At 42.6% G+C, this 15650-nt stretch overlaps 1 protein-coding gene and 1 long non-coding RNA gene across 5 annotated transcripts in view; one reads left to right on the top strand and one right to left on the bottom strand.

Moving 5' to 3' along the window:
* Positions 1-33: 33 nt before the first annotated feature.
* Positions 34-15650, top strand: part of LOC132391163 (uncharacterized) — a 65377-nt gene continuing 49760 nt past the window's right edge. Inside the window, exons 1-2 of one of the 4 annotated variants that reach the window (XR_009511106.1) lie at positions 336-347; positions 2646-3001. This is a non-coding gene — a long non-coding RNA (uncharacterized LOC132391163). The other 3 variants (XR_009511104.1, XR_009511102.1, XR_009511105.1) reach the window with 3 other exon arrangements.
* vps36 (vacuolar protein sorting 36 homolog) overlaps positions 13856-15650 on the bottom strand; it is a 70617-nt gene continuing 68822 nt past the window's right edge. The window contains exon 14 of the mRNA XM_059964010.1: positions 13856-15609. Coding sequence (XP_059819993.1) covers positions 15516-15609 — 94 coding nt within the window. The 3' untranslated portion in view covers positions 13856-15515. The remainder of the gene's footprint in view (positions 15610-15650) is intronic.

Raw genomic sequence — 15650 nt, 5'->3', positions numbered from 1 at the left:
AAATAGTTTGTCGTAGCAACCGGACTGAGCTAGAGTCACATTTAAAAGAACATTACTAAGGAGGGAATTCGTTTCTCTCTCTCTCTCTCCCTCTGACGGACGGGCGATAGTTTAATCAAAGCAGAGATTGTAAGTGGTCAGTTTCTGTCGGGGCTGGTGATGGATGGGGGAGAAATGGCGGAGTGTCTGCAGAGGACACGTTAAGAGGCAGCGTGGATAAATAAAGCCACACACTTGGCAGTGTGGAGCGGGAAGCGGAAATAATCTGGTTTTAATTGGGTAGATTTTTTTTGACAGAGAGTAGGTAGATCGTCACTCTGCGGGAAAACGGAGGAAGCGCTTTGAAGGTGGGTTGTGAGTTCAGTTGAATAAATGATTAATGAACGTATCTTAGGAGGAAATGCTGAACGAGCCATGGTTTTTTTCTGGAGCGAAGGAGGTTGAGAGAGGTACACAATATGATAGAGAACAGAGATCGAACGGGTAGCCAGAGACGTTTTCCTAGGGCGGAAATGGCAAATACGAGGGGATGTAATTTTAAGGTGTTAGGAGGAAAGTATAAGGGAATTTCAGAGATAAGCTTTTAAACGGAGAGTGGTGGTTGCGTGGAAGGCCCTGCCAGGACCGGTGGTGGAGGCTTTAGGGACATTTAAGAGACTCAGACAGGCACACGGATGAGAAAAAATGGAGGGCTATGTAGGAGGGAAGGGTTAGATTGATCTAATAGTAGCGCAAATTGATGGGTCGAACGGCCTGTACTGTGCTGTAATGCTCTAAAAGGTCACGAAAGCTTGAGAAACACGAGGAGGAGCAGAGGTTTCGTTGATGTACAGTAAATTTAAGCGTGGGACCTGTTGCACAGGAACCACCATAGAATGGCTTGAAGGATGAGAATGGGTCTGTATTGACATAGAACAACATAGAACATAGAATTGTAGAGCACAGTACAGGCCCTTCGGCCCACAATGTTGTGCCGGCACTTAAATGCTGCCTCCCATATAACCCCACTCCCTCAAATTCCTGACGAAGGGTCTCGGCCCAAAACGTCGACAGCGCTTCTCCCTGTAGATGCTGCCTGGCCTGTTGCGTTCCACCAGCATTTTGTGTGTGTTGCAGACATCCTGGTAAATCTCCTCTGTACCCTTTCCACTGCTTCCACATCCTTCCTATAGTGAGGTGACCAGAACTGGACACAGTACTCTAAGTGTGGCCTAACCAGAGTTTTATAGAGATTCATCATTACATCGATACTCTTAAACTCTGTCCCTCGACTTAAGAAAGCTAACACCCCATAAGCTTTCCTAACTACTCTATCTACCTGTGAGGCAACTTACAGGAATCTGTGGACATGTACCCCCAAGATCCCTCTGCTCCTCCACACTACCAAGTATCCTGCCATTTACTTTGTACTCTGCCTTGGAGTTTGTCCTTCCAAAGTGTACCACCTCATACTTCTCCAGGTTGAACTCCATCTGCCACTTCTCAGCCCACTTCTGCATCCTATCAATGTCTCTCTGCAATCTTCGACAATCCTCTACACTATCTACAGCACCACCAACCTCTGTGTCGTCTGCAAACTTGCCAACCCACCCTTCTACCCCCACATCCAGGTTGTTAATAAAAATCACAAAAAGTAGAGTTCCCAGAACCGATCCTTGTGGGACACCACTAGTCACAACCCTCCAATCTGAATGTATTCCCTCCACCACGACCCTCTGCTTTCTGCAGGCAAACCAATTCTGAATCCACCTGGCAAAACTTCCCTGGATCCTATAACGTAGCAAATGAAGTTGAGTGAAGTTATCCCCTCTGGTTCAAAAGCCTGATGGGTGAGGGGTAACTACTGTTCCTAAACCTGGTCATGTGAATCCGAGGCTCTCTATCTTTTTCCTGATGGTAATGAGAGGAGAGCACGTCCTGGGTGGTGTGAATCCCTGATGATGGATGCTGCTTTCCTGCAACAACACTTCGTGTTGATGTGCTCAATAGTGGGGAAGGTTTTACTTGTAATGAAGAGGGCCGCTACTTTTGGTAGGATTTTCCATTCAAGTGTTTCCTTACCTTACTGTGATGCAACCAATCAATATATTCTCAACCACACATCTATAAACATTTGTCAAAGTTTAAAATGTCGTTTCCAATCTTCGCTAACTCCTAAGGAAGTGGAAAGCGCAATCGTGCTTTCTTCGTAATTGCACCTACTTGCTGGGCCCAGGACAGGCCCTCCGAAATAGTCGCACCAAGGAATTTAAATGCACCTCCAATCCTCCTCCTGAAGTTAATAATCAGCTCCTTGGTCTTGTTGCCAATCCGAACTGACTGGGATCTGTAATTGAGGAAATCGAGGATACAATTGCACAAGGAGGTAAAGGTCTCGAAACTTATTGATTGGTCTTGAGGGAATGGTGGTGTTGAATGTCGAGCTATAGTCGATAAAGAGGCACCCTGATGCCTTCTGCCCAGATGTTCCATTGTTGAGCTGGAACAGATCAAAGTCACTTTTCAGGCAGGAGTTGATATATTTCATCGCCAACCCCTCAAAAGACTTTGTCACTGTGGATGTAAGCGCTACTAAATGATAGTTACTGAGGCAGGTTACCACGTTCTTCTTAGGCACTGGAATAATTGTAGCCTGTTTGAAACAGATGGGTACTTCAGACTGCCGAAGCGAGGGATTAAAGATCTCAGTAAACACTCCAGCCAGCTGATCAGCACAGGTCTTTAGTACCTGGCCAGGTAGCCCGACTGGGCCCGATGAATTTCGTGGGTTCGCCCTCCTGAAGGCTGCTCGCAAGTCGGCCTCAGAGTCTGAAATAACAGGATCATCGGGGGCTCTGGGAGCTTGTGACGGCTCCTCTCTGTTTCGATGGTCAAGCATAGAAGGCATTGACAAATAAGAAAAAAATCTGCAGATGCTGGAAATCCAAGCAACACATAAAATGCTGGAGGAACTCAGCAGGCCGGGCAACATCTATGGAAAATCGTACAGTCGACATTTCAGGTAAAAGCCCTTCATTGGAAGACACTGAGCGCATCTGGAAGCGAAGCCCTGTTGGCGCCTGATTTAACTTTATAAGAGGTTGAATTGCCACTTCACCCGTGGGATAGCTTTCCGGAGATTGTACCTGGTTCCCTTGTAACTGTCTTGGTCGCCATATTTGAATGCACCTGATCTGGACCCCAGCAGGTTTCAAGTCCCATGGCTCATCCAGGGCTTCTGGTTGGGGAAGGTGGGGACACATTCGTCTACAACTGTTTTAATAAAGTCCGTGGCAACCATGGTCTATTCACTCATATCCACAGATGAGGTGAACACGGTCCAATCCACCGACTCAAAGCAGTCCCGTCGCTGCTCTTTTGCCTCTGGAGGCCACCTCTTTTTGTTATTCCTAAACTCCAGAGGTTTGTTCTTTAGCACCTGTCTGTACGCAGGTAAGAGAGGGACAGCCAAATGATCAGATCTGCAGAAATGCGGTCTGGGTATGGAACAGTAGGCATTCCTTATCTTAGTGTAACAGTGGTGTAGAGTGTGACCTGTGGTTATATGCTGATGATAACTGGGTAGGATTTTCTCAAACAAGCCTGGTTAAAGTCCCTGACTATGATTTGAAATGCGTCTTGTTTCTTGTTCGGAGACTGCACGCAGTATCTCAAGCACCTGATGATAGTTGGATAGTTGGCTGCTGGTGACAGGTAAACTGCGGCCAGGAGTATGGAGGAGAACGCCATAGGTAAATAGAAAGAACGGCATTTAACTGTTAGGTGTTCAAGGCCCATAAGATATAGGAGCAGAATTAGACCACTTGGCCCATCGAGTCTGTTCCACCATTCAATCATGGCTGATCATTTTGTCCCTCCTCAGCCGCACTCCCCGGCCTTCTCCCCGTAACCTTTGATGTCGTGTCCAATCAACAACCGATCAAGCACTGCCTTAAATACATCCAACAAACTGGTCTCCACAGCTGCCTGTGGTAATGAATTCCACAAATTCACCACCCTCTGGCGAAAGATATTTATCTGCTCCTGTTTTAAATAGACGCTATCCTGAGTCTGTGCCGTCTTGTCCTAGACTCCCCCACCATGGGAAATGTCCTTTCCACAACTACTCTGTCTAGCCCTTTCAACGTTCAAAAGATTTCAATGAGATCCACCCCCACCCCACTCCATCCTTCTAAATTCCAGCGAACGCAGACACAGAGCTATCAAACGTTCCTCGTACGGTAACCCTTTCATTCCCGGAATCATCCTTGTGAACTTCCTCTGAACCCTCCCCAATGCCAGCACATTTTTTCTTAGATGAGGAGCCCAAAACTGTTCAGAATACTCAAGGTGAAGCCTCACCTGTGCCTTATAAAGCCTCAGCATCACATCTCTGTGCTTACATTCTAGACTTCTTGAAATGAATGCTAAATTTGCTTTTCTCTTGCTCACTTTATCTGTAAGTTAACTTTTAGGGTATTGTGCACAAAGACTCTCAAGCCACTTTGCATCTCAGATTTTTGGATTTTTTTCCCGTTTAGAAAATAGTCTTCACATTTATTTCTACTACCAACGTGCATGACCATGCATTGCTCAGTCACCTGACCTGTCTAAGTCTTTCTACAGCCTACCTGTTTCCTCAACACTACCTGCACTCCACCAATCTTCGTATCAGCTGCAAACTTGGCAATGATCAATTCCATCATTTAAATCATTGATTTACAGTATAAAAAGAAGCAGTCCCAACACCAACCCCTGCAGAACACCACAAGTCACTGCCAGGCAACCAAGAAAGGATCCTTTTACTCCCACTCACTGCCTCCTACCAATCAGCCAATGCTCTAACCATGTCACTAACTTTCCTGTAATTCCATGAGCTTTTAACTTGGGAAGCAGCCTCGTGTGTGGCACCTTGTCAAAGGCCTTCTGAACATCCAAATATACAACATCCACGGCATCCCCTTTATCTATCCTACTTGTAATCTCCTCAAAGAATTCCAAAAAGGTTGTAAGGCAAGATTTTCCCTTAAGGAAACCATACTGACTTTGTCCTATCTTATCCTGTGTCACCAAGTACACCATAACCTCATCCTTAACAATTGACTCCAACATCTTCTTAACCACTGAGGTCAGGCTGACGTCCTTTCTGCTGCCTTCCTCCTTTCTTAAAGTGTGGAGTGACATTTGCAATTTTCCAGTCCTCTGGCACAATGCCAGAGTCCAACGATTTTTGAAAGATCATTACTAATGCCATCAAGATCTCTACCACTACCTCTTTCAGAACCCTAGGGTTCAGTTTACCTGGTCTGGGTGACTTATGCACCTTTAGATCTTTCAGTTATTTGTGCACCTTCTTTCTTATAATATTAACTGTTCTCACTTCTCTTCCCTAACACCCTTCAACATCTGGCACACTAGTGTCTTCCACAGTGAAGACTGATGCAAAATACTCATTTAGTTCATCAGCTATCTCCTTGTCCCCCATCATTATTTCTCCAGCCCCATTTTCTTGTGGTCCTAAATCCACTCTCATTTCTCTCTGATTTTTTTTTTAACTACACTTGAAAAAGCTTTTACTATCCACTTGGATACTGTTTGCTAGCTTGCTTTCATATTTCATCTTTTCCCTCCTAATGATTATTTTAGTTGCCCTCAGTAGGTATTTACAAGCTTCCCGATGCTCTGCCTTACTGTTGATTTTTGCTTTGTTGTATGCCCTCTCTTCTGCTTTTACATTCACTTTGACTTCGCTTGTCAGCTACAGTTGTAGAATTTTGTCATTTGAGCATTTCTTCATTTTTGGAATATATCTATCTTGCACCTTCTTCATTTTTTTCCCCCAGAAACTCATGCCATTGCTACTCTGCTGTCATTCCTGCCAGTTTCTCCTTCAACTTTACTTTGGCCAACTCCTCTCTCATACCACTGTTATTTCCTTTACTCCGCTGAAATACTACTACATCAGACTTTACTTTCTTGCCATCAAATTTCAAGTTGAACTTGATCATTTTGTGATCACTGGTTCCTAAGGGTCCTTTTACTTTAAGCCCCCTAATCACCTCCAGTTCATTACATAACACCCAATCCAGTATAGCTGATCCCCTAGTAGGGTCAATGACAAACTGCTCTAAAAAGCAATCTTGTAGGCATTCAACAAACTCACTCTCTTGAGAACCATTACCAACCTGATTTTCCCAATCAACCTGCATGTTGAAATCCCCAATGACTATCTTAACATTGCCCTTTTGACTCGCCTTTTCTATTTCCTGTTGTAATCTATGCTCCACATTCCAGCTACTGTTGGGAGGCCTGTATATAACTGCCATCAGGGTTCATTTACCCTTGCAGTTTCCTAACTCAACCCTCAAGGATTCAAATCTTTTGATCCTATGTCACATCTTTCTACTGATTTGATGCCATTCTTTATCAGTAGAGTCAAACCACCCCCTCTGTCCACCTTCCTATTCCTCCAATACGACATTCTGCTCCCATCTACAACCATCCTTCAGCCACGATTCAGTGATGGGCACAACATCATACCTGGCAATCTGTAATAGTGCAACAAGATCATCCACCTTATTTCTAATACTCTGTGTATTGTGATATAACACTTTAAATACTGTATTTGCTACTCTTATTGATTCTGCATCCCTATCTTACTGATACTCACCCAGCTGGCTGCAATTTTGTCCTATTATCTGCCTGCCCTTTCTGACAGTCTAACGGCACACTGCCTTTGCTTTTTTACCATCTGTCCTATCCTGAGTCCCTTCACTCTGGTTCCCACCTCCCTGCCAAATTAGTTTAAACCCTCCTCAACAACTCTAACAAACCTGCCTGTGAGCACATTGGTCCCTTTAGGATCTGGTGCAACCCCTCACTTATCAACAGGTCCTACCTCCCCCAGACGAGATCACAATGATACAAAATCCTGAAGCCCTGCCACCTGCACCAGCTTCTCAGCCACACATTAATCTGCCAAATCATCCTGTTTCTACCCTCACTGTTGCATGGCACTGGCAGCCATCCAGAAAATACCACCCTGGAGGTCCTGTTTTTCAGATTTCTACCTAGCTCTCTAACATTATTCAGTAAATTAATACCTTAATTCAGAATCATTAACCCATGCAGACACAATTATTCCCTAATCTTTACTCCTGCTAACCGATGATTCCTATCCCACATAATCATGAAATTTGATTTGATTTCTTCAGAGAATGTACATTCAGGGTTTGAGCGTTGGGGGAAACATGAGTTTAACAAAACCACCATATCGGAGCATCACTCTGGCGTTGTAGCCTGCGTATCATTGTGTAGCTTCCTGTCTGAGGGGAGTGGGACAAACAGTCCATGAGCTGGGTGGGTGGAATACTTCAGTTTTGACTACCCGTTGTAGAGCCTTCCTGTCGGCCGCAGTGCAATTTCCGTACCACGCAGTGATGCAGCATGTTAGGATGCTCTCCACTGTGTGTCCGTAGAAGGGTATGAGGATTGGTGAGCATAGTCCAGCTCTTTCAGCCTCCTCCATAAGTAGAGGCACGGGTGAGCTTTCTTCTTAAGATGTGCCATAGCTTCATGAGAGTTGAGAGATGTAGAATCCCAGGAGCTTGAAACTGTTTGCAATTTCCATTGAGAGGGGAGTGAACGGTGTGAGTTCCCCTGAAGTCAATAACCTTTCCTTTCTCTTGTTTGCATTGAGGAAGGTTATTTGCCTGGCACCAGTCCTCAAGCTCTTCCACCTCTTCTCTGCAGGCCATCTCATCACAGTTGGTGATGAGGCCCTCCACTGCCGTGTGAACTTGGCAATGTGGATACTCAGGTACAAAAGCTGGCTGAACTCAGCAGGGCGGGCAGCATCCGTTGAAATGAGTAGTCAATGTCCTGACGAAGGGTCTCGGCCCGAAACGTCAACTGCTCATTTCAACGGATCCTGCCCGACCTGCTGAGTTCATCCAGCCTTTGTACGTGTTGATTTGAGCACAGCATCTGCAGTGTACTTTGTGAATACTCAGGTGTTTGGCCGTGCAGTCACACGTGAGCAGAGAGTACAGCAATTGGCTCAGTACACAGTGCTGACGATGGTCCTGATGGAGGAGTGGTTGTGCATCCAGACTATCTGCGGTCTGTGGGTTAGGAAGTCCAACACCCATCGCACAGAGATGCACTTAGGAGTTTACATCTCAGGAGTAGGAGTTTGTTCACTAAGATCTGTGGGACAGTAGTGCTGTATAATTATACTGCGTAGTCACAACAGATATTCAGTGTACAGTGCTTCATTTGTGCAATGTGGAATCGGCAATTTGGGCACAATTTACTTCAGGATAAGGTTAGCATGTGGCTCCTCTTAAAGGTCATTTTGTCAGTTGTGCTTAGGGGAGGTGGGAAATACTGTAGGGCGTTGGCGCCTTCAGAAACAATGTGGCCTCGTTTACTGACATCAAATAAGACTTTGTGAAAGTATAGATAATTTTGAAAGCAGCATTTCCTTCCTCTTGAAAGTTATGGCCAAAGAGATGCGGAGAGTTGGAAGAGGTAAAATTCATGTTAATTGTCTGAATGTCTTACTCACAATCAAGTTTGTTAAAGCTTGGTAGATGAAAAATCTTGCACATGGTTATTATACAAAATCGCAATTTGTGGTTCAATTATTAAATCTATTTTAAAATTAGTTAACATTATTCAGTAAAATAATACCTTAATTCAGTAATGATTAAGGAGGAATAAGCCCATGCCCGTGTAGACAGAACTTTTCCCGGAACTGTGTTCCTTGCTTTCTTTTAGTTCAGCAGCTCCTGCAAACCGATGTTTCCTGTCCCACACCATCATGAAATCTCATTTGATTTCTTCAGGGTTTGAGAAATGGATTGTTGAAACAGATATGCAGGAATTTATCAAAGAGCCATGAATGTAGCAGACATGCTCTTTATCATTCTTGTCGCCCCACTGTTCCAGAGTTGCTTAGAACTTAGTCATCTCAGAAATAGTCTCAATTATATAGTTATCATCACAGTGAAAATGGATGATTGGCCAAAACTAGCAACACCGCAGTTCTACACTTTAAGTAAGTTAACTTCATTTAGTTCATTAGAGGTATTTTTCATTTTATTTTTCATTATTAATGAGCTCACAAGGGCTTATAATAGATGAGTTAGAATGAATACATTTCACTTCAAAACCATATTAGTTTTAGAATAATTAGCAAAAATCAATCCCCAAGACATTAAGTACACTTGTGAAAACATTGTTCTATGTCCAGCAGTCATCTGATGAAAAAGGTTCAAGAGATTAAATGTTTTCCCCAATTCTCAATTGTGAAATGGAATTAAAAGTCAGATTCCAGTTTTAGCAACCAAATGGAATTCTTGAATTATAATTGTAATTATAATTATAAATCCAATTAAGTTATTCTAATAAATTATTGATTCTCTTTATTTATGTCCTCACCAGATAGTGGTGGTAAAATGATTAATATACAGTACTTTCTTCTGCTTCAGATCTCAGCAGACTTATAGTCATGGTTTCACAATTAATAATATATTGCCAATGCTATTCAGTGAGGTAATCTTTGAAGTGTAGTGGAACAATACCCGTAGAACAAAAGCCATCAATAGAAATTTGTTAATAATCAGACATCTGCTTTAGTGACCTTAGCTGAAGACTGGCCCCTTTCTGAGGACAGTCCCTTGTTCTTCTAAATAGTGTGAAGATCTTTAACATCCAGCAGAAGGGTAATTGAAGGGTTCTGGCCTATTACAGCCTCTAAAATCTTTAGCAATGTAGAATCTCAAACTGGCTCCCCAGCCTAGACTTTTACCTTAAGTCTCTGCACCCACAAACTCCAGCCACTTGGAAACAAGCAAAAAGGTGGAGGCTCTGCTTGCAGATTATGGAAACCAGCCTCTCATCTATGGGCTCAGTCTATACTTCCTGCTACCTTGGCAAAACTGCCAACACAATCAGAGGCCACTGCCACCCCAGATTTTCTCTCTTCTCCCTGCTTCCATCAGGCAGAAGATATAAAAGCCTGAGGGCACATACCACTGGGTTCAAGGGCCACTTCTATCCCTCTCTTGTGAACAACCCACTAGACTGATGATAGACTCCTGACCTTACGCATTATCTCATTATGGCCCTGCACCTTATTGTCTGCCTGCACTGCACTTTCTCTATGATCCTAACACTTTATTCTGCATTGTGATTGTTTTTCCATTGTATTAACTCAAAGGAAAAATGTGATGTAGTGATCTATATAGATAGCATACAAACCAACAGTATTCACTGTACCTTGGTACATACAACCAATAAAACAATTTACAAGGGAATACTATCAGTTAGGCAAAATCCTTACTAAGATTCATATCCTGATAAAGAGAGAATCATCTGTCATGCACGGTACCACAGACAAAACCACAACTTATGTTTATCAATTACAATTATTTGGAGATAGGCCGGCTGGTGGTGAAATGGCATCAGCGCCGGACTCCGGAGTGAAGGTTCCCGAGTTCGAATCCAAGTCGGGCCACCCCCGAACACGCCTTCCATCTGTGCTGGGTTGAGCGTTGAGCTAGCTACTTGGCCTCGTTAAAAAAAAACAAGGGTCGAGTCAGGAATGTTCATCTCGTGACCCCGTTAATCCAAAAGGAGACCAACCCTGACACTACACGTCAGACAATATCTGGTGTGACACGCTTAAAAAAAATGGAGATAGCAGCTAGAATAGTTGCATACAAATATATAAAAAATTATTGCCTTGATGAGGTCATCCAGTTTTAGTCCTTTCATATTAGGAAGGATATTGAACTTCTTGAAAAGACCAGAACATAATCCAACTTTACCTTAGGACACAGAATAAATATGTATTTTTTGCATCAAAGGTGAACTGACGTGATACCTAAAGCCTTAAAGGGAAGAGAATGATGGAAGAAGTAGATGCTGTTAAGTGAGACAGGCAAACTGAGCATACACAAGAAGCGGTTCAATTCAAAATAGAAGTATCAGGTTTAAGCGACAGGAAGGACTTCTTTGAAGAGTCAACACCATCTCAAACAGACAGCCAGGATGTTTAGTGAGATTGCTCCATGGCTTTAAGAGGAAGCTGAATGAGTATGTTCAAGTAACAGGAAGTAAGGGGAATAGTTGTGACAAGCAATTCCACTTAGTGGAGTTTCCAGGAACTTATGTACTTGCCCTTGGGAAATGCAAAGGCACTTGGCTTGAGAATTTTTAAACCAGTTCACCCATACGATAATCCGGGCAAAGCTGAGCTGACAGTGCAGATAGGTTATGCTACGCCTGAAGAGACAGAACAACAAACTTTATAGGCAGCTGGCAATTCCCAGTTTATACATCCTTTTAAGCACTTGGAAACTACTCGAAATGTTAACATTGAACAAATCAAATTGACCAAAGACTGGCTTATGTGATGGTAACGATTTCAGCAGGAAGCCGAGAATGGAACAGCACAGAAGCTATATTTATGATGGCCATCATGCCTACATGTATTAATCCTACTTTCATGCATTATTCCATATCTCTTAATACTGTCCTGTCCAAATGTCCTGCAAACTTTGTTACAGTTCCTAGTTCATCACCTCGTCTGTCACGTCATTCCAGATACCAGTACTCTTTATACAAAAATATTATCCATTGGATTTTCTTTAAAACTCCTCCCTGTAGTTCTAGACAGCCTGACCATGGAAAGCTGCCTCTATCTACCCTCTATATGGTTCTCATGATTTTAGATAACCATTTTGTCACCTCAGGGTCCTTTGCTCCATGGAGAACAGGCCTAGCCTATTCACTTCTTTCCAACTGTGATAAGACTGCTGAACAGATCCTGACCCGGATCTGGGCCGTACCTTCCAAATACCCGGACTTGACTTGCACTTCCTTACTTTCCCTTTTCTATTTTCTAATTATGATTTAAATTTTTATTATATTTAATTCGATTTGTACTTCAGGGAGTGCGAAGCGCAGAATCAAATATCGCTGTGATGATTGTACGCTCTAGTATCAATTGTTTGGTGACAATAAGAAAAAAGTAAAGTATAATTCAAACCTTCAAGAGGACCACAACCTTGTCGTGGTTTGGAGGCTTGTGTGCCTCGACGACCTGGACAACTAAGCTGGCTGGAGTCAGGGCTTTATGCTTTGACTCTTGGTAGGGTCACCCATGTCTAACAGATCAAAGGGTAGAGGCCAGACTAAGAGTGGTCCTCCGGTTCTCTAGGTTCATGGTTCAGCTGAGGGCTAACAGCCCTGAAGGGTCAAACAAAACTGTTACAGAAACAACAATGAAGAAACCCTCTACAGTATTCTTGAGTCTCTACCTGGGACTTGAGAAGATGGCCAAGGACAGAGATGAAGCACTTTCATTGCTGCCCTAAACACCAGCACCGTAACAATGAATTATAATTCAAGTCCTCCAATCCAGGCAACATACTTGAGAACCTTTCCTGCAGCCTCTTATAGCTTAATCACCATCTTTCCTCCAGTGCGGTATCCAGCACTATACACAATTCTCCATGTGCGGCTTAGCCAATATTACATACAACCATAACATGAAATAACAATTATGCCTCAGCTGATGCAAGCAAACATATTATACATCTTTTTCACCATTGTGTACCTGTGCTGCCACTTCCAGGGAACCATCTACTTGTACTCGAGGTGTCTCTGTTGAATAACTCTCCTCAAGGCCCTGCCAATCACTGTGTAGGTCCAGCTCCAGTTTACCTTCCCACAATGCATCAATTCACACTCTGGCGGAACCAAGTTGTGAATACAACAATGTTTTTTTAACACTTGCGTGCTGGGACTTTCAATTGTAGCCAGCTCCTTCTGACAGCTGAGACAATTGTGATACCCTCGAGTTCTGTTTATTGTGTGTCGTTAGCATTATGTAATCCTGTGTTGCAGTTTCACGAGGCTGGCACCTCATGTATATGAAGTAATAAGGTCAATTCAAATAGTGTTTTATTCTGTACGATTATGAAAAAGGCATATTGCATTAGTCAATTCAAGGTATTGTCGAAGTATGCAAGTACGATATAACTGATACTTGTCTACTCCAGATAGCCATTATATGCTGAAAGACCACGGATGTTGATGAAAGAAGACATCAACCCCTCCGCATGAAAAAGAAACAAAACTCATAGACTCCAAAACTCCCCCTCCCTCGCAGCAAATAAACAGCAATAATAACGGTCCCAACCCCCCTCACTTGCAGAAAAGGACAGTGGCAAGAGCACCAGACCCCCAAACCCCCTCTTACACACAAAAAAATTAACAGATCACCCACCTGCCAATCAGCTACAAGAAAACAGTGAAATATTGAAGGAAACCAGTATAAAGTACAGTCCAATAATCAGATACATGTCAGAATATCAGAAACATCTTTTTGTCTGCGTACAGGGAAAGCAGCCGCCCAAACTCAGACCTTGTGACCGCCAAGCAGAGTTCTAGTGCTGCAGACCGGGGGCCGAACATGCTGACCTCTCCATTGCCGATCCCCACCGCGTTCACCTCAAAGCTTCAATCTTCCTTGCTGCTCCGAGATGGAGTCGTTCATCTCGTCTCTGGTCTTTTCCACGAATCAGCTTGTTCTCGGTCGCAGTTGTACAACTCTCACTGGCCACATTTTTTGGTGGGCTAAGCTCATGTCTTTATGTTTCACAATATGAACAATGAGGATTATTTTTCAGACATAATGGGCGTGGGTAAGTATGTTTAAAGGAAATACAGAATTACAACATAAAATCATGGAGGCAAGTAGTTATCTTTATTACATGGAGGAGCTTAAAATGCTCTCTTCACACTAACCACCCCAAAGGGGGGGGGGGGAATACCCAAGATGACTTGAATAATGCACTGTTAATTTTCCATAGCAGCAATCACCTTTATTAAAGTGCTACGTCTTAAATAATTTGCAGATATCAAAACATGCCACCCGTTTCTTTTACAATAAATACACTACATCATTGCAAAGTGGGAGTGAAGGAGGCAGCGTAAAGCAAAAGAAGTTCAAATCTGCGTTTGCATAACAAATATGAGGATTTCCTGCTATACTGGACACTGAGTGTTTGGCTAAAGGATCACAGACAAGCATGTCCTCACCGTGATATGAATTCTACACTGTAAGCAGGATGGTTCCAGTCAGGAGCATTGATATAGTAAATCTAATAAATAAAGCTGCCCAAACCCTTCACTGATAATATGGCTATGTATTATGTCATTTATAATTAAACCAATATCCCCATAAAGTAGTACACATTTTAACTTCTGTCAGAAGTAACTTGTTGATGTCGATGCTCTGATGTACAACACAGTACTAAAATGCAAGTCCTTATAAAAGCTTCAGGTTCACAAGATCAGAATAAGTCACATTCAAAACGAGGAGATCAAAATGCCCAGTTAGAGGGCTTACAGGTAAACCCTATGTTACAAATTAAACATGCCTGCTTTGTTATCTCATGGAGAGTGCAATTTCCTTTGACCTAACTTACCTACCTAATCCTACTGAACCAGTATTTAGCATTATCTGTGCATCAGACTCTTACAGCTTAACCCACTGGATCATCCCCAATATCAATTTGGAACTTTGCCGTAAGGAACTGATTTAAAGTCACTCATCAACTGAAGCTAAAAAAGTGAATTCAAGCACCAAACTCCTGTAACACTAAAAGACAATCACAGCATTTAGAAGTGAAATTCATCATATCCTTTGCTGGATCTGGACTTCTCTAACACTCAGCCTTGGCCACGTCCTGCTTCTCCATTTGTTCGCCTTTCTTCATTCAACCCCTCCCTGTCCCCAGTGATTTGGACACTTCGCTTCCATTTCCTTTCTGTCAAGATCCTCCCCTTCCTTTGACTTCAGGTCTCTCACACACTTTTTCTGAAACTCACATTGATTCAGCTGCCTCTACAACTTCCTTTTTGACTGAGTCTTAGATTCCTTTTGATAATTTTTCCTCATCACACGCAAAAAGAAATGAAGGCGGCGAAGAAGAAAATGCAACAAAACTGAGGGATAGAGCAGAAGATGAAAGCAATAAACCAGAAAGAAAGAATTAAACAAAGGGAAAAATAAAATAACGTGAAAAAAACTAAATCATGCTTTATAAAAACTATGTAAATTCCTACAGTTGAATTTGAAATACCAAACCAAACCGATTACTTCTAGAACATAAAAAAGGATATTTCTTTATTATAAATGCACAATAGAAAAATTCTTAGTATGCAGGATGTTAACAATTCAAACTTGTGGAAGTCTTGCATCATAAGATTTACTTTCATTCAGATGAAACCATCAGAAAAACACAATATCTATAAACTGATGAAACTCATACACTTGTTTTTGCTTCTTTCACATTTACAGAGTCTTGCAGGCTGTTTAGCTCCCACCAGCTGTATCTTTCCATGACGTTGATTTTGAAGAGTGTCTTGAGTTTAAATCTGTGACGTTCAGCAGTCTGTCATTCACAGCGCAGTCACTGGCTCTGAGCAAGATACTGTTGGTTTTTATCAGTGAGCTTTCAGTCTTGTGTCAAAAACAAATTTGGATAAAATCGCAGGCATTCAACAGAATCATCGCGACAAAGGTGTCCAAACTTCTCTGCAAGCAGAAGCCTAAATTTAAAAATAAAGAGGCAGATTCATAACAGTGTTCA

Source organism: Hypanus sabinus, chromosome 3 (genome assembly GCF_030144855.1).
Source record: "Hypanus sabinus isolate sHypSab1 chromosome 3, sHypSab1.hap1, whole genome shotgun sequence".
NCBI classification, from domain to species: Eukaryota; Metazoa; Chordata; class Chondrichthyes; order Myliobatiformes; family Dasyatidae; genus Hypanus; species Hypanus sabinus.
The sequence above is the reverse complement of the archived record's forward strand: the minus strand, read 5'-3'. Positions and strand labels throughout refer to the sequence as shown.